Source organism: Coturnix japonica, chromosome 3 (assembly GCF_054131305.1).
Source record: "Coturnix japonica strain WE chromosome 3, WE-NBRP24, whole genome shotgun sequence".
Taxonomy (NCBI): Eukaryota; Metazoa; Chordata; class Aves; order Galliformes; family Phasianidae; genus Coturnix; species Coturnix japonica.
Window position 1 is genome coordinate 6,212,978 of NC_140665.1, and position 26,847 is coordinate 6,239,824.

At 40.8% G+C, this 26,847-nt stretch overlaps 2 protein-coding genes and 1 long non-coding RNA gene across 5 annotated transcripts in view; 2 read left to right on the forward strand and 1 right to left on the reverse strand.

Moving 5' to 3' along the window:
* The first annotated feature begins 240 nt into the window (after positions 1-240).
* On the forward strand, positions 241-16,303 carry ESF1 (ESF1 nucleolar pre-rRNA processing protein). 2 transcript variants are annotated; one of them, XR_014944347.1, is made up of 14 exons: positions 241-283; positions 402-1,050; positions 1,737-2,089; positions 2,567-2,680; positions 3,216-3,316; positions 3,641-3,793; positions 5,987-6,101; positions 7,042-7,176; positions 7,567-7,728; positions 11,605-11,726; positions 12,661-12,751; positions 13,894-13,961; positions 14,659-14,805; positions 15,375-16,303. XR_014944347.1 is itself a non-coding variant. In XM_015856738.3 (14 exons), the coding sequence occupies exons 2-14, from the start codon at positions 420-422 to the stop codon at positions 15,666-15,668; spliced, it is 2,490 nt and encodes an 829-aa protein (XP_015712224.2). In that variant the 5' UTR covers positions 241-283; positions 402-419; the 3' UTR covers positions 15,669-16,303. The 2 variants fall into 2 exon arrangements, 1 of the variants encoding a protein (XP_015712224.2); XM_015856738.3 differs by having other exon boundaries at positions 7,038-7,176.
* Positions 16,304-16,344: 41 nt separating this feature from the next.
* Positions 16,345-20,104, forward strand: LOC146761232 (uncharacterized). The gene is made up of 2 exons (XR_014944353.1): positions 16,345-16,459; positions 19,644-20,104. It is a non-coding gene; the product is annotated as an uncharacterized LOC146761232 (long non-coding RNA).
* XDH (xanthine dehydrogenase) overlaps positions 17,020-26,847 on the reverse strand; it is a 35,886-nt gene continuing 26,058 nt past the window's right edge. For both annotated transcript variants that reach the window (XM_032443286.2, XM_015856737.3), the window contains exons 26-37: positions 25,490-25,681; positions 24,861-25,006; positions 24,217-24,298; positions 23,974-24,069; positions 23,680-23,808; positions 22,984-23,058; positions 22,040-22,092; positions 21,470-21,584; positions 20,752-20,817; positions 19,675-19,863; positions 19,128-19,295; positions 17,020-18,362 (exon numbers count right to left, since the gene is read on the reverse strand). In XM_032443286.2, the coding sequence (XP_032299177.2) occupies positions 18,312-18,362; positions 19,128-19,295; positions 19,675-19,863; positions 20,752-20,817; positions 21,470-21,584; positions 22,040-22,092; positions 22,984-23,058; positions 23,680-23,808; positions 23,974-24,069; positions 24,217-24,298; positions 24,861-25,006; positions 25,490-25,681 (1,362 nt within the window). In that variant the 3' untranslated portion in view covers positions 17,020-18,311. The remainder of the gene's footprint in view (positions 18,363-19,127; positions 19,296-19,674; positions 19,864-20,751; positions 20,818-21,469; positions 21,585-22,039; positions 22,093-22,983; positions 23,059-23,679; positions 23,809-23,973; positions 24,070-24,216; positions 24,299-24,860; positions 25,007-25,489; positions 25,682-26,847) is intronic.

A 26,847-nucleotide genomic window follows, 5' to 3' on the forward strand; every position in this document is an offset into this window, starting at 1 on the left:
AATATAACAACGAATGGCAAGGCTGGCAGGCTGCTTTCCTGCATAGTAAGTCCTTGTCCAGTTCAGAATACTTCCCAGAGTAAAACACGTATTTCCAAGGTGTTATTTAACACAGCAAGAATATAACTGTGTGTAACACAGCCTATTCCACTACCACAACTTCTACTACAGCCGCCATATTGGCGCATGCGCACAGCCGTGATCGGTGGGAGTAGTGTGTCCCTCTGCGGCCGCCGTAGCGGCGCGTGGTAGGCCCTGAGCCTGGCGGAGCGGCGTGTGTCAGGTGAGGCGGTGGGGGCGGCCTGGGGTGGGCCGAGCTCCTCTGTGGCCGGGGTCGAGGGGGTGAGCGGGGCCGTGGGGGACAGCTCGGTTGTATTATTGTGTTCTTTTTTTCATTCCAGCCTTCAGTGAGGTCAAAAATGGCATCCCAGAAGGAAATACTGAGCGATGGGCGGTTCAGCCGTGTCGCCCGAGATCCCAGGTTTTGGGAGATGCCGGAAAAAGATCGTAAAGTCAAGATTGATAAACGCTTCCGAGCGATGTTTCATGATAAGAGGTTCAAGCTGAAGTGCACGGTGGATAAAAGGGGTCGGCCTGTTAACTATACCTCTGTGGAGAACCTCAGGAAGTTCTATGCCTTGTCGGAGTCTGACTCTGAGCTTTCAGAAGATGATAGTGCAGAAAAGAAGAAAAAGAAGAAAAAAGCGAAGCCGAAGGGAGAAGGAGAGTCTGTAAAAGTGATTAGTCGGGGGGGAAGTAAAGTGGATAAACAAGGGGTGGACCAAGCGTGTGAAGTGGGGACCAAACTAGATGGACTTCGGAATGGAGGGCAGAAAGATGCATCTAGATTCAAGTTGAAAGAGGACTCCAAGAAAAGCAGGACAGAAATGGATGAGTCCCAGGAAGACAAGGACCTTGTATGTGATGGGGAAAATGAGGAAGGTGGAGAATCAAAAAGGTCGGTTTCAGTTCAAAACAAGCAGAAGACTTCAAAGCCAAGTGGTGCTAATACAGTTAAAACTCCAAAGAGGGACCATTCACAAGAATCAGGTTAGTTTTTAAAATACCGAGTAGAATTTGGCTAAATTTATTTGGATACTGTGCCCGTTTTATCCATGAAAAATCTTTATTTCACTAAATCAATCCTGGCAGCTGACTTGGGTTCATTGTTACGGATGGCAGTGAGCTGATCACAGAATCAGTACTTGTTCTCTCATTGGAGACATTCATGTCCTTCCCATTGGTGGAGCCAAAAGTGTTTGTTAGGGTAGTAAGAAACATAAAATATCGTAGAATCATAGAATGGCCTGGGTTGAAAAGGACCACAATGATCACCCAGTTCCAACCCCCTGCTATGTGCAGGGTCACCAACCAGCAGCCCAGGCTGCCCAGAGCCACATCCAGCCTGGCCTTGAATGCCAACAGGAATGGGGCATCCACAGCCTCCTTGGGCAACCTGTTCCAGTGCGTCACCACCCTCTATGTGGAAAACTTCTTCCTAATATCCAACCTAAACTTCCCCTGTCTCAGTTTAAAACCATTCCTTTTGTTCTATCACTATCCTCCCTCATAGCGTATCAGTTTATATTTATCAAAGTGAATATCAATGATAAGATCTGATGCCACGGTCACTTTAAGTGTAACATAACACTATGAAAAAAAGATGTTTTTTCCTCTCTGTAAAAGGTCAGATGATGTTACAACATAAAATCAGATACCTAATGTTTGTGTTTCAGTGACTGCTTGCAGAGACAGCGGTGCTGAAAGTGACATCAGCGAAAGCCAATTAGAGGAAGAAATTTCTGCAAGGGAAAGTTCTGAGTGTATGGAATCAGAAGAAGAGGAGCTGGAAGACAATGGGGAAACAGGCAAGGATGAGGAGTCAGAATACAACGAGGAAACAGATGAAGAAGGTGGTGATTCAGAAGAGGATGGAGAAAGTGATATAGAGCCCGATCTGGCTAGAGGAATAGGGAACATTGAAACAAGCTCAGAGGATGATGATGACTTGGATGATTTGTTTCCAAAGGAGCCACAGATTGAGCATTCATGGGGTGAACTAGATAGAGATGCCCCTCGTGGAGATGAGGTAAAACTGCTGCATGTGACAATTTACTATGTAAATAACTCAAAGATGTACAGTCATGAGTTTCTTGTAGAGCTTTGCCTGTGTAACAACTTGTGAAAGTATTTTTCATAATAGTTTTTGGACATTTTTGATTACAAAATGCAAGTGATGGTGAAGCTGGCCATGAATGTGAGCCTTCCAGTGTTCTCTGATGTCTCTCTGTCTGTAAGCAGAGGTTCATCTGTAGATAGATAAGCTCTATCTGTAAGTAGGAAAGAACCAAATGGAACTGTGCTTTACCACTTGTGTCCTTCTGTCTGCTGTGTTGGTTGGTTTAGCAATTAAATAGTTGCCAAGTCTTGAGGAAAATGCTGTTTGTATTTTTTAAGTAGAGCTTGTTGCTGGCTTCAGTATTTACACAGAGCAGTTGTTAGAGAATTGTATATTCTCCATAGTGCTCAGGAACCAAACTTTGTTCTTTTTGTTCTCCCCATTCAGATTACAAGCAGATTGGCAGTTTGTAATATGGACTGGGATAGAATTAAAGCTAAGGACTTGCTGGCTTTATTTAATTCTTTCATACCCAAAGGAGGAACTATATTTTCTGTTAAGGTAAGACCTGATTTTTGAAAGAATGTAATCACACAGAATCACAGAATGACCCAGGTTGGAGGAGACCTCAAGGATCATGTAGTTCCAACCCCGCTGCCTGGCAGGGCCACCAAACTTCCACATTTACTGGATCAGGTTGCCCAGGGCCCCGTCCAACCTGGCCTTGAACACCTCCAAGGACGGGGCATCCACAACCTCCCTGGGCAGCTGTTCCAGGACCTCACCACCCTCCTACTAAAGAACTTCCCCCTGACATCCAACCTAAATCTTCCCTCTTTCAACTTAAATCCATTTCCCCTAGTCCTGCTATTATCAGCCCTTTCGAAGAGTTTACTCCCCTCCTGGATATAGGTTCCCTTCAGGTACTGAAAGGCTGCAATGAGGTCTTTTCTTTAAAGTTAAGAAGATATAAAACTTGTGGAATTGAACCCTTTAAAATCAGTGAATTGTAAAAGCCTTGATGAGATCTTTTTCTTAACTGGTGTACAATTTGCTACCGCAGTTAAAATTTATTGTTGTATTGTTTTATTTCTAGATTTATCCTTCAGAGTTTGGAAAAGAAAGATTGAAAGAGGAAGAACAACAAGGGCCTAAAGAACTGTTTGACCTTCCGGAGAATACAACAGAGAAAGACGAGTATTAACTTAATATTCTTCTATTAATATTCTTCTATTATTCTTAATATTCTTCTAATAATTTCAGTCCTTAAATGTTAACTATATGGGTGGAAAATGCACTGAGTGAAACACAACCACCTTTAACAGAACTGTGTGAATTATTCCCTTGAGTAAAACTGAATAGATATTGGTAGAATGTCTTGCTGTTTAAAATCTGCACTTATTAAAAGACAGGGAGAGTGTTTCAGTGATGGGTATATTTGAGGAGTTGAATTAAAATATTTTGAAGATAGGAACCTGTTTAAGTCAGCTCACTTAATTCTGTTCTTTTCTGCTTTTGCAGGCTTTATAAGGAAAAACTGAGGGAGTATCAGTTTAAGCGACTGAAGTACTTCTATGCAGTTGTAGAATGTGACTCTCCTGAAACAGCCAATAAAATATATGAGGAATGCGATGGCCTGGAATTTGAAAGTAGCTGCTCTTTTATTGACCTGAGGTAAATCTAATGGTGGCTTTCTTATATATCCTAGGGGGGGAAGGGCATGAATTTAAAATCAATCTAGAATCTTGTGAACTGAACGATGTTTATTCTTTAACCAAAGTTATTGTTTTTAAAAGAAATTGAGCATGCAATGAGCTGTTAAGGTATGGGAGGCAGTGGTGGTTGTTTCTTTTCTCTTTCCCTTTCTTTTCGTCTGTTTGTTCCTCAAGTTTTTTATGTTGAAATGGTAAGTTTGAGGTTGACACCAAGTAAGATGACTGATGATCAGTTTGTGGTTGGAGTTTATGTTCTCTCATGGGTCAGTGCTTGGTGGTGTTACTGGAGGCATGTCGTTGTTTGGTGCAGGTCCATCCTGTGTTCCATCAGTCCCACAGAGGCCATCACCAGGTTCTCATGCTTCATCTCACAGCAACACTTGAGCACTTCAATGACATTTTGCTCCTTCTGGTGATTTTAGAAACTCTTTAAGACTCACAGAGTAGTACAGATGTTTCAGAGGTACCAGGAGGGGGAGTTCTGCCATCCAAGGCAAGATAAGATACAGGTTGAATTCATGTCTTGAGTCAGTGCTTTGGCTTGCACTGGGGCATTTTCTGGCTGTCTATACCACACTCCCTGGCCAGATATTTGTGACTGCGTTACTATATCAGGCACCAGAGGGGGAGGATTCTGATCTGCCACAGGGACATGATGTGGCTTTACTTAGCAATGAAGACTGGAGTGTTGACCACAATGTTAGTAGGTCATGTACTGATTACCAGAGGGACTACTGAGCCTCCCACCTCCAACAGTCTCCCCCCAGGGTGCAAGTGGGCCACACTACTTCAGTCCTACATTCACCTTCCAGGGCAATTCTATTCTATGGGTATAGCGTTCTAGATTCTCAGGAACAGGGAGCAGAAGGTTGTTTTCAGTACCAATCTGAGGTCTTACCTGATTGTCAGTGCCCACAATTTGGATCCTAAAAGGGGAAGCCCTAGCTGTTTGAAGCATCTTAAGGGCACTGGATCTACCATCCCTAGGTCTTTTGTTCAACTCCAGCAGGGTTTCATGCAGTCTCTTCATTCACCCCTGCAGGGTCCGAGAGTCTATCTTCAGAGCAGCCTTAAGGATGTCATTATAACATTTAGTGAGACCTGTTCCCATTAGATTATATGGCAGATGAAATAGACGTTCAGTGTTCTTTTTTGCCCAGCTTTATACTGTTGTGCCCATGAAGTGTGTACCCTGATCATTCTCAATGACCTGTGGAGTCCCACATGCCACCATTAACTTGGTCAAAGGCTTGGTGGTGTAGACCTGGTTTGCTTTTGGTACCGGTTAGACCTGCATCAGTCCACTTGCCATGTAGACACAAGATAATGAATACCAGGCACCCTCAGTTCACAGAAGAGGTCCTATATAATCAACTTGCCACCTTTGGTGAGGGTTATGTCCTCTGCCAAGGTGGGCAGTCATCTCTGGCAAGGGTTTTGGTCTCAGTCTTGAGCAAGGCTCACAATCATGATATGCCTGGATAATATCTGACATTGTTAGGTGCAGCCCCTGTGCTTTGGCTGCTGGCCACATCATCTTCTGTCCAGCATGTCACAGCTTCTAGTGTACCCAGTGTGCAGTATTCTCAGAAGGAGAGTTCTCAGTCCACCATACTTGAGCCAGCATGTCAGCCTCATCCTTTTCCAGTGACTGCAGGGGGTGATGTCTGTAAATGTGGTAGACATAGATGGTTCTGTGTTTAACTGCATGCATATGTCTGACCACATCTTGCCCCAGATGGGTTGGGTGTGGATGGTCCAGTCTTGGGTAGCCCACTGTGCAATACAGAGGGTGAGCGCCCAATATACAGCCCAACTATCTGTGCGCATGTTCAATGCATTGTCACCAGGTTCCATGGTGATAACCATCCGCATGGCTCGCAGCTCTGCCCATTGGTTACTCTGACAATCCCTCTCTTCAAACCATATGGTGTCAGTGGAAGAATGGTATGCCACGGCTTTCCACTTGCTTGGGTCACTTTCATTGGGCCCATCCTTATACGAGGCATCTTCAGGAATGGGATATTTCCCCTCTCTTTTCTCCTGCTTCTCATTATTTTGTGATGATGTTCCTTATTTGTGAAAAACAGACTGTTCATTACTATGAACCTTCCCGCTGTATTTGAATAATAACATTTTATCTACCTTTAAGATTTATTCCAGATAATGTTACATTTGAGGATAAGCCAAAAGACACAGCCTCAGAAGTAAATGTATCTGTATATAAGCCAAAGTACTTCACATCTGCTGCAATGGGAACATCAAAGGTATCTTTACAATCTTTTCATAACGTTTTTCTAATTCATTTAGTTTTATCATCAGCTTATTAATGATAGAAGTAGTAGGGAAAACCTTCCTGCTTTTGCTCATGATTTCAAAATGGAGACCTCAGTCATACTATGAGATGCAAGCATGTTACAGTGTCCCAAGTTGTGACCCTTTAAATAAGCTTCTTTGTTAAAAATTGTAGACTGTATTTTTTTCTTCATTTTAGGTCTGTTACAAGTTGCATGTGGGCTTACTTTGTTATCTGCAATTAAATCACGTCATTTGCTTAAAATGGCTATTTGGATGCAGTTCGGCAAGAGTGTTTTTAGTGCTAATGTCAGGCTTAAACATTTGCTTCCCTTCTTGTAACAATCTTCCTACTCGGTCTTATGTGAAAGCCTGAACGTTTATCTGCTCTTGAAATGATCTACATTGGAGAAGTGATTAGTTGAGAACCAAGCCATTTCTGTGGGATGGTTTGTCAGATATGTTTCATCTTCTAGTTGAGGGTGCAGTTGTGTAAACACTTTTGTTGTCCCTGTTGCAATCCATGTGTGATTCCAGGATTGAGATTGTGTTGGAGGATTAAAGTTGATGACTACTGCTTCAGTTCCAGTATCAGCTGCCCCAAAGGAAATTTGGCTTACAGAGATTTAGTGTTGTGCGACATGATGTTACAGAACCCTTAAATGCAACAGGAAACTTCTTCACTCTTTCATGTAGTTAAAACTCCTTGAATTCCTTTTTCAAGAAGAAATCAAATTGAAATTCAATTGATTTTGATAAATGATTATTTTAGGTAATCGCTGTGGGGAACATTAGCAACACGTTTAAAGCATTTGTACCATTAAAGAAGCAATTTTCTTTAAAAAGTCTGCTTTAGAATGTTTAGTTTTAACAGATTGGCTTCTACAAGCAGCTGTCCTATTTTTAAGGTAGATATCACATGGGATGAAACGGATCATGAACGAGTAACATCACTTAGCAGAACTTTTAATAAAGAAGAACTTCTGGACATGGATTTTCAAGCTTATTTGGCTTCATCCAGTGAAGAAGAGGAAGAACAGCAGCAAGGTACCTTCATTATTAAATTCTGAGCACAAAGTCATTAGCTACAGCATTTTAAATGTGAGTCAAATGTATAAATTCCATATAATTAGAAAATACTTCGAGTGTTTCCTTTTACAGTGACAATATTATACTCGTTATTGAAAAGCCATGGTCAGGTTCTCCTATGAAAATAACATACTTTTCCCCCAGAGCTAAATGGCTCTGGAAGAAGCAGATTGGACAGATAAATATCTTCTCTCAGATAATTCTAAACCTGGTTACTTTGTCTGGGAATGATACAGGAAAATGCCAGGAATTACTGTGTTTATTTATTGCCTTAGGTGTATTTCCCAAATGTGAAATTCAACTGACCACTTTGAGGCTGTCTTTCATACCTTTACTTTGATTTTCTAGGGGAAGGTGTAGCTTCTGAAGTGGAAGATGATAAACCAAGGAAGAGCCAAAAAGATGATGAAGAGCAAATTGCCAAGTACAGAGAACTTTTGCAAAGTATCCAAGAAAAAGAGAAAAAGCAGGAAGAAAAGGATATAGAAATGGAGATTAAATGGGTTCCAGGTAGGCTTGTTAGGTTCATTTGCAAGTTAATTTCATTTGTTAAAATAGCAGAACTGTTCAAGAAAAGGAGAAACTGGCTGTCATCCTCTTGTTAAGACTGTCAGGCAAATAGGAGCATTTGGTGACTGCTCAAAGGATTTCATTGCAGGCCGTAGACCAGGAAGGTGTGACTTGTCCATATTGGGGGCAGCTGGCGTTGCACTGGCTTGAGGGTATGGGACTGCAGGCCGATACAAGGACACAACCTGGTCTGCTTTTGTAACCAGTGAGACCCAAGCCATGGTAGAATGCAGCCTCTTCTCCACTGATTTCCATATTCCATTTTGGAATGTGGATCTCGGTTGTACTGTTAATTTTGAATTAACTTGAGCATCTTTTGTTTTATACAAATGATCCTTTTTTAAATTCTTGTTCTGTACGTGTACTAATTTAGTGAAATCAATTAAACTTCATGAATTTATGTCATACCTAGTTCTTCATAAGAACTGTATTTGAAAACATGCATTGCATTAAAATAGTTATGAGCTTTAGTTGTATAATTCAAATAACTTCTGACAAGTATTCTCCCAGTACACTTAAGGGAAGGCACTTAATGTCTGTTATTGGACAAGTGCCTTCCCCTAGCCCACTAACTTGTTTTACTCCAAGTGCCCACAGCGTGTCAGTATTTCCATTCCTGGAGTTGCTTGGTTAATATCTTTTAATTCTTAGCATTGGAGGCAGCAGCGTTTTCTATTAGAACATTTTGCAGGGATGTTCAGTTGCAGTGTGTCATACAGAAGCTGTAACCACAATGAAACCACAATGGAAACAACTATACTAGGAATATGCTGGGTTTATATGGGGTCAGACATTATTTAATATAGGATGAGTGTTCAGGTTTTGGAAACCTTAATTTAGCTTGTGGTACTGGTGCTGTCAGTACCAGTGCTGTGGTACCAGAGGCTGCCTTGCCTCTCCTGGCTCTTGAGTCTGTCAGTCTACTCCGGTTTATATTCAACCTCCTGGCAAAATTTAGTCTTCATTGATTTCAGGCAACATTTGTAGAGAAGGTTCAGCGCTATTGAAGGGGAAAATATTTGAGGGTGGAATTGAGCAGGAGGTTATAGTTCTGGCAATACACACAGCTGTGGTTATGCTTTCCTATGGAACAGAAGCACATTAATTATTAGTTTGTTTTTCCTTGATCAAATGTGCTTATTTAAATTCCAAACGAGTTCCACACAGAATGTTCTGGGAATTCAATAATGGTTTTTGTGTTCATCTCTTAAGTCTCCTTAAATTAGTTCTAAGAAAGTTCTGTCTGTTTAAATATTTTTATTATCAAACTTTGCCTGGTTCTGATTGACTTCCTGCAAAACCACTTTGCTGCCAATACATTTAATATAGAGAGTTACAGTGGTTGAACTGAAGAACTTTTTCAATTGATAGTCAGACTTGAACTCACTTAAAAATTTGAGTTTGAGCACCAATATTTACACATGGTTATAGAACACGTACTATGCAAATCATTCCATTAGTCTTGAATCATAATAGCTTTAAATAAAGCATAGTGCCAGCAAGAATAAATTAGGTGTACTTCCAGCTTTCTCTGGTCTGTTTCTTTGAGGCACAAAATTAATGTTATGTTTAACCATCCATTTTCTTAATCATATCTCATTTGATTAACAATCACCATGCATCCTTATCCAGCTCTCAAAGCTCCCTTTAGAAGGTGAAGAGGAAGAAGAGCACAGTTGCCATTCTTAATTATATTCAGGCAGGTTTTCATACAGCCCTCCCTCTCCATTCCAGCAGCGAGCAAAGCAATATGCTTAATTTTGGTACAGTATTATCACTTCTGATCATTTACTTCAAATGTCATTTAGTTGTGCACTAACATATATTGCCATTCTACCCTCTTTTCGTGACCCTTGTTTTGTAAAGATTAAGTGAGAACAGTGATTCTTAAATTAAATAACATAAATTAACATTTTCTATGACTAGTTAATAATTCTACCTTTCCACCTCTACAATCAAAAGTCATTTGACCACTTAAATATGCTCTTATTCTCAGGAAGAGTCCAGTCACTTTTTCACCAAAGCTACTGAAAAATAATCCAAAGTAATTGTAATTAGTTTCTGGGAAGCAAATGACTCCGTTTTCATTGACTCTGATGTGTATGGGAAGACCTATGCAATATCCTTGCTTTACTTTGTCATAGCTTTGTATTTATTTGCTGTTTCAGTGCCCGGTTTTTGCAGTGGTGCTGGTTTACTGCTTACTGCTAGTTCTAGTTTCTTTCCAGCATATTAGAAATCCTTATTTGCCATACTCCCTTCTTCCTAAAAGGAATGATTTAATACATTTTCAGACACTGTTCATATTTCATGTTTCTGACATGCTGTAACCTGCTTTCCAGCCTTTTTGAATGATTTTTGGAGCGTAGTCAAGTGTGAGAAGAGAAACTGGTGTTTGCAGTTGGTCGGAAGAATGTTGAGCTGCTTTCCTAGGGACAAATAGGACTATCCATAAGGGCTGTCCATCCTTTTCCATTGTGAACGTTGTTTTCAGTTCCTTGTCACTGAGGAGAGCTGGAAGGAATGATGAGGAGCAGGCATTGGCTTGAGAGGTGGAAAGAAAAATCTAGGACACCAGGAGAGATCCAGGTTCCATTTCTGAGCGTAAAGCTGGTATGAGAAGTGAGAAATGAGGATTTGAGAGCTGGGTAGGGACAGTACAAAAGGGATAGTGAAGAAGAGCAAGAATTGGTGCCAGGATGGCAGGTATCAGACTTGGAGAGGGGGAAATGGAAACATGACTCCAAAACAACACCAAAGGTCTACCAGTCATATCCTAAAGGAGGATGGTAACTATTGGATTTTTGACTCATTTCTTAGAGAAGCTCAAGAAAAACAAGCAAGTAGTGAGTGAATGAAGGAGTTGCAGGTAGGGGCAGATACTTTGCTTGGTCTATCACCTCCTGTCTTGGAAGCGAATTCTGCCTTTGTGATAATTTATTCTGCTTCAGCGTGTTGCAAGGAAAATCAGCTAATCTTTTTTTACCGTCTTCTTTCCTTTTTGAGAGCACCCAAAGTTGTTTACTCTGGATATAATATAGCTATAAAATAAAAACCAATCCATTAACTGTTCCTAAGGTGACATTTCTTTGAACAATTGAATGATGCATGTTATAGGAAGCTCCTTTCTGTTTCCAGAGTAAGGTACAATTATGTTTGGTAATTTGGCCATACAGTTCAGTTCATAACATATGTTCAGGAAGTTAGTTGTACATTGAATAGTGTAAGGTAAACTGCTGATCACAGCCAGAACCTCTGATTAACCATCTGAGACAAGCGACAAGTCTTCTGCAGGAGCACAGGTGAAGGTAATTCAGCTGTGCTCCCAGAAGGGGTGGAACCTGGCTCCACCTCTCCTAGATCCCATGTAAGGGCTGACTGCCACTAAGGTAGCATCTCTTTCTGGAGATTGCTCCTTGTGGAGTTTTTGTGGTGAGCCTCAGCACTGGTGGGCATCCATCTCAACTGAAAGCCTCAGCACTGGTGAGTTTTTTCTTAGATACTCTCTGGCTATCCATTTATTCTGTAATTAGAACTATACACTTGTAATTTTCCAACTATACAAATAGTGGCTATACAGCTATATATCCAACTATACAAATAGGAGCTGCATGCTAACTAACTGTCTATCAGTCAGGGTTATGGTCCTCTGGAAAAGAAAAAATGCAGTTTATTAAGCTGATCTTCTTGATAAAGATGTTGCTCTAAGCAATACTTATATTGTTTTTAGGGACTTTTAAAAGAAAAATTAGGGAAAAAACCATTTGGATTCATCTCTTTTTTTTTTTTTTAACTTTTTTTTTTTTTTTGTTCTAGGCCTGAAAGAATCTGCTGAAGAAATGGTGAAGAACAGGTTGGAAGGAAAGGATAACTTAACTCCATGGCAAAAATACCTGGAGAAGAAGAAAGAAAAAAGAAATCTTAAAAAAAAGAGAAAGGTAATGTCCGCTGTGGTCAGATGCTGGGGGAGCTGCTGTCTGTTTGTTCTGGATAAACTAAATAAAAAAAGTTGTTGTATAATGTGCAGTACTGTTTTAAGGTTTGAATGCACAGCAGTCACTTGTTTGGAAAGATTAGAGTGCCTTATGAAATCTGCAGAGCTAAGGGATGTGTCAGTGTTGCGCTGAACAATGTCACTTGTCTGATTTCTAACGTATTAATTTTTCAGTGCATTTGGGAGGGTCTTTGTCACTGTATGTTTTTGGTGGGAAGTAGTTAGAATTCGCGATAGTTGTAATTTTGGACCTTTTCAGCCTAGGATAAAACAGATGCTTGTTTCCCACACCTGGAACAGCAAAGAATGAATAGCCCTGCAGAACTATTCAACTTTGAAATTACAAAAGTAAATGTGTTTGTGTATGGAACGGCCATTTAGCAATGTGAAAATTGCTGTTGCTTTCTTTCCACATGTGAAAGGTAATTGTGAGGTAACTGCAGTGGCAGAGAAATGCAGGAATAGGTGGTGAAACTAAATGTTTGTTTTGCTACTAGATGTAGTAAGGTTGTAGTGGTTGTCTTTGTAGTAATTAAGAGCAATCAGGTAGCTATTCTGTAGCTAGAACTACATCCACTGCATGTATTTGTTGGTATGGTTAGACTAGTGCGGTACAGTCCATGGCTGCAGCTAATGGAGTTCCTTGGTCTGCGTTAAACACTCGTCTTCAGGTAACAGGAAAGCTTTCAATCTGTGGTCCAGGCTTTAAATTGTGAATTTGTCTACTAGCAATTTCCAGTCATTTCTAGTTTGGTGATGATTCAGCATGCAGTATTTTGGTTTTCATGTTCCTAGTTTCCAGCAGAAGGAACATTTAATTGCAGTGAATTTTTAGTAGCTGATATGATGGCTGAAATAATGTTTGGGTTTTGTTACAGGCTGCTGCTGAGAGAGAAATGAGTGAAGATGAAATTCCCTCTGATGTCGATCTCAATGATCCATATTTTGCCGAGGAACTTGGAAAAACAGGTGAGTTAAGACAGGTAACTTCTGGAATAAATGTGCCTTCTAGCAATGTGAAAATTGCTGTTGCTTTCTTTCCACGTGTGGAAGGTAATTGTGAAGTAATTGCAGTGGCAGAGAAGTGCAAGAATTGGCGGAGAAATTAAATTCAGGATATTCTATGTGATGTGTTTGTAAAAGGAGGAAGGGATGGACTTCCAGAATGTGTTTGAAGACAGGGACTATGTCAGGTAGCATTTGTGAGTTCTGAAACCAAACTGTTTCGGCGATGATGCAAAGTTTTTAGTGCTGAGAGTAATTACAACCTTTAGCTATCTAGGGTCATGGTAAGAAATTAATTCATTTTCCTCTATGGAAAAAGCCTTACTTCGAAACTGGCTCCTGATTCATCCGCCTCTGCAACAACACATGTTTTTGAAGACTGAGGATGAACTCATGGTTATACATATAATGAAGGATGAGGGAATATAATTGGAGGGGACTTCTTTGAGGGATGGATAGAAAGGCTAAGAGATTTACTTAGCTGATTCTAGAATCACTGCAATCACTTTGCATCTCCATGCCTTGTTTACTTCTCTGTCATGTAGTCAGTTCTGCGAAGATAAGAATGATTTCAGAGCTGCCTATATCTTGCACTTAATTTTTCCTGCCGTGTAACAATATAATATCTGAATCTGATTTTCTTGCACATATTCTAAAACTAAATCAACAGTTCAGTTCTCGGGCTTTATCAGAGTGCTTTATCACAGGAACATTCAGTCTGAACAGTCAATCATATTTTCATCCCCATGGTTCTGTAAAGAGCCTTTTTTTGCATTGTATTTCTTGCACCTGCATGGCTAACAGCACAACATGGCTTTAAATTTCAAAAGCAATTTGTGTGGGGTTTTTTTGTTTCGCTAATATATTTTATCTCGCTGAGATGGCAGATTTAACCTTATGTTTTAACTGTTCTTGTTCGATGATTTCTTCTGAATGTTGTTCTCTTCTTGAATGATGGAAGCATCCAGTGAACTTTTGTATTCAGTTTTCCAAATCTTACACTGTAGTAAGAAAATGAGATGAAATGTGAGATTCTATTGATAGATCAATTATGCTCTCATGCATAAGCTTGAATGAGTGTATGAATAGCCTATTTTTGCCTGTAGGTTTAAAGAAGAAGGCAGAGGTGGTTGAAAGTAACTCAGAAGATGAAGCTGAAGTTGAAAAACAGAAGGTAAAGTGGCTTGAAGTGTGTAGATTTACACATGTGGCAGTGCCTGAATTCTGCAAATATGTAATGTATGTGTGAATGGAACTACCCAGTCTCCTAGCACCACATAACTTTAACAGCTAGAGCTTTTGGAACAAAACCAAGGAGAATGGTAATTGGTCACTGACTTGACATCTTAAGATTATACCAGGATCTTTCTGGAAGATTATAGTTGAATGCACCCAACAGGGTCAAGTTAAGTTATACTGAAGTTTAAGGGCATGAAAACCAGGCTGGGTGGTTAGTCTCTCTAGCTTTAAAGCACGTTTGTCCTGTAGACTTAACATTCTCTCATTCTTTCCCAGAATGAACAGTTAAATCTATTTACTAAGTTTTTCTTTGTGGTTGTTATCATTTTGTGATTTGAATACAAATAGTGTTCATTATTTCTGTGCTATAGTATATAATTTTCAATTTTCAAACTGCTTTATCAGTTTAATTGAAGTGTGTGGCTGCAGTTAATCAATAAAACATAAAAGTCAACTGTTATATTTAATACTGCACCTCAAAACATTAATGCCGTTATATTTGCAGTAATACTGCATTGACAACACTATTTCAACTCGTGTATGTAGAGTCATACAGACTTCATGAACATGGTTGATATATTTTCATAGAAAACTATTCTGCTGTGTACTTCAACTCTCTTATTTTGTGACAGGCTGAAATGGCTCTACTTATGATGGATGATGAGGATGATGGCAGAAAGCATTTTAATTATAAGCAAATTGTAGAACAGCAGAACTTAAGCAAGAAGAAGAAGAAACTCTTAATGAAAAAGAAGGAATTATTAGAAGATGACTTCCAGGTAATTATGTACTTTTGATTTTCAGGTTTGTCTAGATAAGCCTAGATACTAGGCTTATTTTTGGGGGAAAACCAAGTGGTCCCATTTCCTTCTTTCTTGCTCTGAGTAGAAGAACTTGTGTCTTCCCCTTTGGGGAGGTATGGGCTCTTTTCAAATTAAAAACATGGTTGAAGTGGGGAAGGTTCAGATTTTGTGTAAGACAAGACAGTATGCAAGGCCTTGTAAGATAAGGCAGATATGGCCTTGTAAAATTCATTGCTACCTTTGTTCTGATGATTACCCACTGCAAGTTTCATTCTGGTCAGTTTTTAACAAGAAACTTATGCTTTGTTTGCTGATAGAGGCATATGCAGCACTTGTACATGCATTCATTCATCTGTTCTACTAATATTATCCTTTGATTCTCAACTCCACACTTGATGAATACTTAGAACTTGAGCAGTTCCAGAAATGGTGAACAATCTCATAAGCTATGACTCCTTAAGCTATGACTCCAATATTTTACTGTATTTAAAAGCTTTGCTATGATGGCCAAAGGTTACCTAAAATATTATTTTTCTGCCTTTCAGGTAAATGTTTCTGATACGAGGTTCCAAGCCATGTTTACATCCCCCTTATTTAATGTGGATCCTTCCGATCCAAACTTCAAGAAGACAAAAGCAGTAGAAAGGATCTTGGAAGAGAAAGCTCGCCGAAGAGAGCAAAAGCAGCAAGATCTTCACGAGGCCAGCAAGGAGCAGGAGAAAAAGATGGCAAAGAAAGAGACTAAGAAATCCATAGATCCTGCCTTGTCAATGCTAGTAAAATCTGTCAAAAACAAAACTGAACAGTTTCAGGCAAGGAAAAAACAGAAATTCAAATAACTGATCTTTGTTTCTTACTCGGACTTTTCTTTGGTTCTTGTTCTTCTAACTGACATCGTCTGTTGAAGTTGCTACGGTCTGCTCTAATTCCTATCCCCCTAAAATAGTCAGAAAGGTCATTTAATTCTAGTGGCAAGTTTTAAGGTAAGAAGAGTAACAAAAGCCCTTTCCTTCTGCTCCCCAAATTGTTTTCTACTGTTGGAAAAAACGCTTCACCAAACCACGTTTCCGGATCATGCAGTCTTTTAAAGGTAACAGGAGTAGTGAGGATGTATACAGCAATTAGCCATAATTACAGTTGTATTTAAAAATAAGAAAAAGTCTTTGAAGAGGGTTGAGTGATGAGACTAATTGGGCTTAATGTCATTAATTCTGAAGAGGTCTGTAGACACCAATCATTGATTTATAATGGTTTTAATATAGCTGCAAATTGATGAAGTTTGTATATGTCTCTTTTGTGTATTCTGAAGATCTCTTTTGTATATTTTATATGGTTACATATGTGCTACATCATTAATTTTTCTTCGGAATTTCCTGGATCTTGCTAGAATTACTCACTGGGGAAAAAAACACCATTTGGAAGAACATCATTTATATATATCAGAAATAAAGGACTGAAAATTTGGCCTATGTAATTTGCTTACTTAACTGTGTGGGTTTTTTTTCCTTTTGTGCCTAAGAGTACAGCTCTATATGATAGAATACTGAAGAATACTTGCAGAATTACTTGGAGTATTAAAAGTGTTGCTGCTCTCCCCACCCAGCTGAACATCTTCAAGCTGATGTTTCAGGTGAGTTTATTATACATAAAGAACGAACACATTCAGCAAGAGTTTTATATAGTGACACAGCATCTCATATCGCTTTTCCTTTCATCCACTTGGAGAATTTTAACTGGCTTGTACTGCTTCCTCAGCAGAGAATGAAGGTGGGGGGGGAGAGGTGGGGGGGGGGGTTACTAACCTAGAAGTGAGAGTAGGAATAGTATTTCACATAGATGGAACTTGAGTCAAAGGACATGTTGCCCTATTGGCTACAAAAGATGACTCTCAGGTTTGGAAGTTAAAATAAAGTCTTCATAAGCGGCTGTTAGATTACAACACTCCTTCTAGATCCATGTAATATTTTGTTTCAAAGCAGCAGCCTGGCTTTGGAATCCAGCCTCTGTTTGCCAAAGCCGTGAGGACAGGGAGAGGCCTTAACAACCCTGTGAAAACTGGCTGTTAGAACTGAAAATTACACCTGTGTATTTCCAAACTGTATGTCCTGGAGTGCTTCAAGAAGTATTTCAAACTAAGTAATTAAGACAAGTAGGATGTATGCAAGCAAATTCTCATTTCAGACAATGAAGTTGCATTCTCTTGCACAATGTTTATTGATGGCCCTAGGAGTGCTAACATTGGAAAAGGACATTTTCACAGAGCTGTGGGCCAGAGAAAGTTTGCACATGAGGAGGTACAGTACATGGCATCATCTAGAGAAAGCACACTGCTGTGTTAAATCTGACGATGACAAAGACTGCATGGAAGTACACCCACCTTTAAATCCCATACCAAAAAATGCATTCATCCCAAAACGTGCATAGTTGAATTCATCACATAATCAGCACCTTTTTTTTTTGGACAAGCAAACCTTTTTGCAAAACATAAAACATTTCTTTGCATTCAGCAAAACTAAGGGTTGTCTTGTAAAGGTGGCAAGGCTGTGGCATGAAAGTAAGACGGACCCTAGAGAATGCCCAGAGCCAACTCATCCCTCAGCTTTGTCCACACCCTCACCCTGGCTGGTAAAAAAATTCCCATGGGAACAATGATCAGTCCCATTTTATGACTCCAAGGTCCTTTCTCTGATGTCCTCTGCTGTTTAAGAGATGAGGAAGGGATATGGAGGAAACAGGCTGAACGTGCCAAATGAATCAACCTCTTGTTAGAAGTCTTGGCAGCTTGAGTTTTGATTTTTAGTCAAGCAAGACTAGTAGCATATGAACTAAGATTTCATTAAAGCTTTGTCATAGACAAAGCAATCCTCATGTAACTTTGGTCACATTTTAAGGTCTCCCTCTGAACCACCATAATATACACACGACCTTCATTGCAGTAAGCAAACATCAGTGTTCTTCCTTATGTTCCTCTGGTGTGTATCAAGCGGTTGTGCTGTAGGGTCCAGCCTTCAGTGCCCCTCATGCCTTTTCCCATCTCCATTAGAGCACTGTTTGCCTGGGTTCAGTCCTTTAAGTCCTTGGCATAACAGCAGAAAGTGACAAGGTGATAACTCGCTTTCCACAATTTAAAACAAACAAGCAACCCCAAAACAATAACCATGCTACTTCATGTGGTCTGGCACTAAGAGTGTCTCTCATCTGTGCAACAATTCTAAGTGAAATATAATGTAGTTTTCAACTACACCTGGGAAACATCACCTTCCACTTTACTCTTCATTCAAATCTGCATCACAGCTATAATCACAGCAATCTCCTCTCTAAGAGGAAACAGTGGTTGAGCAATTAAAAGTGAAAATTCTATGAATCATAGTAGATGAGTCACGTGAACATGGATTTTTGTTTCCATTACAGTCCCAGTGCTTTGTGGTCCCTCCGTTGTAAGACAAGTTTCACGAGGAGAGTTTGCTCCTCCAACTTTCCTTTTACACACGCACAGACCATGGCTTAAAGGTCCCTGGCTCAGCAGAAGGGCACTGTAAAGAGGAGAAAAAACATTACTGTAAGCAGCAGCAAGAACTGAGGGTTCTGACCTGGGTTCAGATGTTCTCTTTGAGGCAGGTGATTTTGCATCATAGAAGATCTAAGTTAGTATTGAAACAGAGAGACATCTGTCTCATGGCATTGCATTAGCATGGCGCCTGGCCCTAGTTGAAGGCCAGGCACTCAGTGTTTCATGTAGACTCCAATTCACTTTGGAGCCCCCCTCCCCATCAGACAGCGATGCAGGCGTTTGGTGAGGAGGACTGAGATATCCAGGCTTTGCTGTTAACAACAGTAGGGTTCAAGCTGACAAGGGCCTGGTGGATGCCCATGTGAACAGACAGCAATGTTCTACAAGTCACAGCAGAACTCTGTGCGGGGATTCACTCTGCATGGCCCTGTCACTGCACTATGACAGAGGAGCCTATGAAGAGATGGCAGTAGTGTTAAATCTTGCACTCCTTCAAGGCAAGCCCAGAACTTCTAATGAGAAGTCTGATCAAATCAGAGTCTTCATTCTACAAACTGCATTCAAAGGAAGGAAGGATGGAACGCTATTTCAGAGATATTGCCTGTCCTAGCCCTAGCAATGCCAGTCTGTACGTCTGTCCTTCATCTGACAGTATATGAACTGAAGGCTAAGGCCCATGAAATAAAAACCAGCTGCTTAAGTACAACCACAGCCTAATCCCAGCTCTGGCCACAGGTCTAGCACACTGTGTAGGGTAGGCTGGTCAGGGCTATGAAAGCATAGTTACCATTTTTGTGAAGGTGTCCACACAGGCATTGCGGATCCTCTCTGGGGTGGCAGGGCTGTCCAGCCTGAATGGTTCCGTCACACCAGAGTCCTCCCTTGCTGAGTAGATAGCATCTTTAATGGCATAAAAAACTGAAGCAGACAGGAACAGAGGGGGCTCTCCCACAGCCTAGACAGAGCACAAGCAAAATGAGACTGCAGCTCAGAGCAGCCCCGTCCCTGGAAACACCAAATAAACTAACCCCTTTCTACATCCCTTTAGATAGTACAAAAAACTGCAGCAAAGGCAATTCAGGTGAGGCAGTGGTGAGTGGAACAGGCAGAGCACACGATGTCCCATCACTAGAGGCCCTTGCAAACCAGCAGGAATGCCTTTCTCAGGGATTACAGAAGAGTTGGACTGGATGGCCTTTAGGGGTCCCTTCCAACTCAAACCATTCTAAGATTCTACAGTACTACAATAACAAAATCAACTGTTCTGATGCATGCATCATCACTTTATCATGCATTCATACAGGCCTAGAGCAGCGTGAGGCCTACAGGCGTACCTTAGATGAATAAATTGCCTTGCTGTTGGGGCAGTCACGGAGAAGAGACACATAGAATTCAGTTGGGATGTCTCCGAATGCTGGGATTTTGTACATCCCAGGCCCTCGAGTGTACAAGTTCCCTTCAGGTGAGTAGCGCAGCTCCTCCATGGTGAAGAGCCCAATGCCTTGGACAAACGCTCCTTCTATCTAGAAAAACATCCAAACAAGGTTGTGTTCTTGATTCTTTGTTACTGTTCTTCCCCACACAAGGGCAAACAAGGACAATTTCAACCACAGTTTTCAGTCCTCCATTCCTGTCTGAATCTCAGCTTTTTGGCAGGTTCCATATAACCCATTTCTCCCTTCCCAGTCCCAGCCCAATAGGCTGAGAATACAAAGGCTCTCTTTCCCCTCTGCCACTCAAAGAGAACAGCTCTGTTGGAAAACTTGTTGCTGTCAAAGTTTCATCTCATCTAAGGCAAACTTGTGCTACGGAAATAAACTCTGCAGCAGCATCACTAGCTATATATATAGCATCCCTATATTTTCACTATACTGACACCTACAGTTAGCAAAGGAGTTGGGATGTTTTGACTAGGCAAGCATGAGCAAACACCTAACAACACATCTCAGTGTATCAGATAACCTTGTGTTTACTACCTTTTTTTGCTGACTAATAAATAAGTTAGGCCCTGCCAGGGAATCTTCATACTGAGATCCCCACACAGCAGTAGCTGGAGGATGGAATCCACTGCCCCAGTTCTCAACACTCAATAATTTTCACTAAATTAAACAGGGCGTGATGTTAACAGACAGACAAGAGTGGAGAAATCAACTGCAGGATTTAGTGGCAGAAACTAGTCCTATAGTAAGGTTATTCCACAGTGATAATATTGTCTGGATTCATAATGCTGTGCCCACTGTACAGTTAGTTGTGAGTCAAACTGATGTTCATAACCAGCCTAAGATGCTTCACTGGATACTCAGTTTAAATTTGCAGAGGAACAAGCTAGAGCAGGTTAATGATCTATCTAGAAAAGCCTGAGAGCAAGGTGATCTTGAACGGGGTGAAACTAGTGAGACTGTTTCACTTACCTGCCCTATATCTATGGCTGGGTTCAGACTGGTGCCAACGTCCATAACGATGTCTGTGCGGATGTTCTAAGAGACAAGAAATGAAGAATAAATCAGCACAGATGTTGAAAATGGCACACTGTGGTTTCATTTGAGGAAGAGGAGTGCATCCACCAGTACCCAACCTTGGCCACTGTTCAGCAATCTGTGTCAAGTTCAGTTCTTCCTGCTACCTTTCAAACCAGTCCATCCCCAAGGCAAAGTGATGCAGTGCAGATTCCCCGGTGACCAATTGGACCCAATCTGTATTAGTTCCAAGCTGCCAGTGTCAGTGCTCTGTACCTGAGCACCGCCCATTAATTGGAAGGTCAGATTCTAATGAGTTGTCTTTTTTCTTCTTGTCTTTCTCTAAGATCCTAGCACTATTTTTAATGATTAACTCAATTCTGAAATGTTGATGTTCCTTCATGCTAACACAGAGCTGCTATCTCTTACATAAGAAAATCCCATAACTTTTACAGTCATCCAGCCAGCCCCATAATACCCCTGCATGGCAGATAATTATCATTTCATTATTCTTCCCAGACAGCTGGAACATAAAAGTTAAGAAATTCACTGACGGCCACACTGGACCAATGACAGTGCTAGAAAGAGGCTGACTCCCAGTGTTTGCTCCAACTCCTTGTGAATGTTTCCTTTACCCAAACACAGAAGACTATTTTCCTGCTGACCCCCTCACCTTGTGGTCACCTGTGAGGCAATCTATCTCAACCTCAGAGCAAGCAACACCATAACTGAAGTAATGGAATGGCTTCCCTTTGTTCGTTTCAAAATTGTAGCCAACGTCAGGAATCCTTGATGCAGAGAAAAACAAGATCATATTTAATTCCACAGTCAAGAGGAATTAACAGTACAATTTGTCAAAGAACTTAATTCACTCATGGTTTATCCCCTCCATCAATCCCACGCAGAAATGAAAAGCATAAAAAAAACCCTATAGATAGACGTCTGATAAAGCTGCCCTATATTCCCAAACCCAACTGAAACTACTTGAGCCACCTTCTGATGAATCTCGGGACTTATGGTGACTATTATAGACTCATTCTAACAAATCCAGTAGCAAATCCTTTGCTTTTGAGTGCAGTTAAACATTTCTAGGAGGTCACTGCGATGTTTCTAGGTAAAAAAAGGGCATGCAGTCCTGAATTAGAGCAGTGACAAAGGGATTAGGGCTGCAAATCACCCCAGAATCAACCTGGATGCAGTCAGTTGAATAAGAACTGCCTTTGCAGCACGAATATTCACTCACCTATAAAATCCCGTGGCTGACAGACTAATGCAGTTCTCATAGGCGGTTTTAATCTGGCAAGGTAAGTAAGAATTTGAAAGCAATTATGGTCCAACCAATGCCTGAAACACAGCTACCTCAAACACATTTGGAGGAGGACTTGAACAGAAGGTGTCTAGTGATGGACAGCTGACACTCTACTCAGTGCCAGCAGTGCCAAGTGAAATGTCTTCTGGCAGCTGATCCCCCACATTGCCTGATCAGCAGCTGCCAAGCAGAGCAGCAAAGCTGTAAGCCTCACTCGTGTTTTTTTGTCCCTCAATTAGACAGCCTCAAAGACAAAGGTTAAGCTGCCAGTCTCCAGTCTTCAGGGAGGCCAGGAGAAATCCTGCCCTGATAATGAAATCTCTCAGCCAAAGCTCCTCACCTGAAGTGGAGAACTTGGTTCTGAAAACAATCTGAGAGGCTTACAGCACATCAATCTTCACTATTGAGGCTATGGAGAAATTGCAGTCAAGGAGCACTGGCTGCTAAGTCAGAGTCATCTTTGTCACATAATCCTTTCAGTATATACAAGATTTCTTCCTACCCAGGACTGGAGCCTGACTACAGAGACACAGGTAAACACTCAAGACTTGATGGGTTCCTGAGCAGCCTGATCTAGAGGTTTGCAACCCCCCAGAGCACGGGGTCGGGAGGTTGGAACTAGATAATATTTGAGGCCCCTTCCAACCCAAGCCAGTCTGTAATTCCATTATTTGGTAAGGTTTGTCATGAGGAGACCCCAGGATCAGTCACAACTGATGCTGAGGGGATGAACCCTTGCAAGCTTTGACTACTTCCCTTGCTCTCTTTCCTCAGGTCTCTTCTAGTGAGATGCAGATGCATATCTGCATTCAGGGACTGACAACAAAAGCAATCTCTGAGAATGCCCATTTGCCTGGTGACAGATACAGACAACTTACCCAGTCTTCCCAGGACCCCTTGGGATTAGACTGTTTGATTGGCTCAAGTCTTTTTAAGATGGTCTGACATGCATTCTAAAAACAAATAGACAAAAGCAATATTATAAGGTCTGAAATGTCAGTCAGCAGTATTAAGAGCACTTCAAGTCCCAAAGAACCTTCTGCTTAAATCATGATCGTTTTTAGGACTTTGGCATATCATAAAAAGGAACAAAGTTCACTAGAAAAGAGCTTGCTATGTAGAAGAAATGTTGACTGAAAAATTTAAAGCAGACTGTGCTGATAGCAGAGAATACCAAACTTATCTGTCTCTGGTTCCATAGCACAGGCTACAAACCACCTGCAAGCAACGTTTGCAGCACAGTATATTGCTACAGACAAGGTCTCATTAATTACTAAAAAGTTAGCCATTTAAATGGCTGTTTTCTTCTGTTCACTTTAAGTAATCACAAACACTCAACTCCATGACTACAAAAGGACTGGAATAGAAAGTAAAAAAGTAACTGGAAATAAATATGGTCATTCATTATGTGACATCCCCCCAATAGGTATAGCAGAAGTTATGAGGTATCCTTTGCCTACAAGTCCCTTTTGAAAGCCATATTTTCCTTAAGCAGTAGATAAAAACACATCAACTTTTCATCTTCTTGAGACCCAGTTTACAGCAAAATAGCTTAAATAACTTGGGATCAGTACATGGACAGCCATCCCGTTGATGTCGGCACTGACAGATGCAGCTGTTGGGGAGGTGTTAGGGACTGTGTTTGTGCTGGTCTCACTGATGTAAATTTTGGAGGTAGGGATTCCCAGTGACCTGCTAGCAACCTGTGGAGCAAAGGAAAACAATTGGTAAGTGGCTCTTATTATACAGGAGCGTATCCACTCACTGTTTACACTGCTAGAGTCCACACTTAAACCTCCATACTATCCTATAGACAGAGTATAATTTGCCATAGAAGGTGTCTCGTTTGCTTAAGTCCAAACTATTACCTGGATCATTTTGGTGTGAAGCCCTTGACCCATCTCAGTCCCACCATGTGTAAGTAACACAGAGCCATCTGTATATACATGGACCAGAGCTCCAGCCTACAAAAGGAAATATTAATCAAAGTTTTGTCATAAATGAAGGAGTGAAGTACCTAGCAGACTTCGGCTATGAATTACAGAAAGAACAAATGTTCTTTGGTGTAATTAAAGGCACAAAATTCCAAAAAAAGAATGACTTTTACAGACCTGATTCAGAAACGGGACAGTAAAGCTGATGCCAAATTTGGTAGGAATAATACACATCCCTCTTTTCTTCCAGCGATTCTGTCTGCAAGGAAAAAAATATTATTCATCAATGAAGTTTTCACTGAATCTCAGTGCCATGCTCCCCACTGACAGGTTTGGCATCAAAGTAGAAATGAAATACGTGAACTAAATATAGACAGAGTTAATTGGCAGCTTTTAAGAAAGAAAGGTTTTGCTTACAAGTCCCTACAAGAAGAAATCTGAATTGAAGGTGGCCTCCTAGACATTAGAGAAGCAATTGCTTGGCCATTAGCTAATCAACTGTAAATATAGGCCAACTAAGAAAGATGATATAGCAATGGGAAGTCTACACAAGTTTTCCTGATTGTCATAAGAAAACTCAAGCAAAGTCTGGACTCTATGGACTCCTGTCCCCTCCTGCATTTCCTTACAAAACAACTTCATGCTAAGCCTGATTCCTACCTTATCTAAGATATCAGGTCACTGTGACAGGCTTTGTCACACAGTCGGCCTGAAAAGTCATTCTGTGAGTACATCAACTAACTTCACGTCATTCAAGTTGCTGAGAGAACTCCAGAAGTTAGAAGGTACAACCAGTAATTCCACAGCTGTGGAACACCTACTTGTTGAATTCTTCAATTAGCTTCTTCCTGGCATGATAGTTAGAGCTTGACAAACACTCATCCCAGCATCGCCGTAGAGTAAACCCTTCCAGTTTTTGGTTAAAATGAGTCAGGTCTCCTTCATGATACAGGTTGATCTTCCGTACCTTCCCAAAGAGGCATAAAAAGGACATGTCAAATTTAATGTTTCAGACCTGGTCCTTTTAAAGGATGACATCAAAAGCACATTGATTCCTAGACTTTACTCTTCTGTTCACTCTACAGAGCAATATAAATAACAGATAAAAATCTGTTTAAGTAAAAATGGGACATAAGTCATTAAAGCAGGAAATATTCAAGAGAGATTCTTTAGTATACAGTTAATTAGATAAGACACCTAGTGCCTTTCAATTTTTTCTATCTATTCTTAAAACAGGTATTTCAAAACAGAGACTACTGAGGGAATATAAGGATGCAGAAGATTATCCGTGCTTTAATGGGATAGTCATAAAGAAAGTCTGAGATTCTTCAAAGGGTTTAGCAATAATGAAGCAAAAGTTCTTATGCTCCAGAATTTTCTGCAATTGTATTCAGTCTTCAAATCTTGTTCAAAGGCAGAAATGCCCTGAAATGTGTCGGTGGATCTGTACCTCCTCAGGTGGTAGGCCACACTTCCGAGCAAGGTCACTCATCCAGCACTCAGCAATCATCATCCCTTGGGGACCTCCAAAGCCTCGGAAGGCTGTGTTGGAAGACAAGTTGGTCTTGCATATAAAGCCCACGCTGCTGACATTGGGGATGTTGTAGGAGTTATCCAGATGCAACAGGGCTCTATCCATAACCTGGTGAAGAGAAGTGATGGAGGTGTGCACATTTTACATGAACTACATGTCAGACTTCTAACTAACCACCAAAGCTAGCCTGGAAAATCTGAAGATGGTTTACAACAACAGACACTTTCTTTTCCATCCCACATATCTGCAGTCAACACAGATGAGCACTGAGGTATAACCAGTATACCTTCCCATTAGCAACGGAGCATCAAAGCAATATCCTTAAGGAAAGGAGAATGAAAAAGCACACTTTTCTATTGGTATTTAGGACCCTGGAACAGATTGAGCTTCCAAGTTATTCTTTGGCTCTGGGCTCTACCTGGGTCAAACTACTTTTATATGCCATTATCCACCTGGAAGCATCAGAAACTTCTATTAATTATACTAAGTAACATCTTTGTAGGAAAGAGGTATTGATGCTATCAAGTGACTCAGCAGCTGGACTATGGGAAGAAAGTCAAATATACAAAATACAAATACAACTAAAACAAGAATTCCAGATCTTTGTCCACTAATTGCCCAGGCTAGGAAATGGCCAGATCTTTCTCACTTGTGTTCCCAGATTTCTCTTCCAACAGGAACACAATGCAGTGATTACGCACATCTCAAACTTATTTCACAGTAGAGCACATCCCAGTTTCCCGATTCAAGCACAGTCAAATAGGTATTTCACACATACATGCTCCCACTGCCTACTAGGCCCATATTTGATATGAAGACACATGCATGACATTCCTCTTCATACAGCATGAAGCACATTGCTAGCATCAAATGTAACTGCAATACTTGCAGCCTTCTCACACTGAAATCGACTCATTTTCACAGAAAATCATTCAGGTCTCAGCGGACTTGAGAAGGAGCTCTAGAATGAGCATGATTTACATCAGGCTATTGGGTTAGATACTCTTAGAACAGAAAAGGAAATGTTTCTGTTCCACAGCACAAAAATTCTTGAAGACAATTTCAGAACCCAGGCCCACCCTTCTGAACTCCAATGTTAAGCTTCTGTTAGCTTTAGCCACTCCTCAACCAACTTGTTGATTCAGGCACACTGCCACGATCACACTGTTGACTTGGCCATATTTTATTTCAAGAAACTGGCTTTCCCAAAGCTGGGAGACTATCAGCCACCTTGTGTTGCGCAGTAAGTTTCCTGTCACAGCCCTCTGTAATGC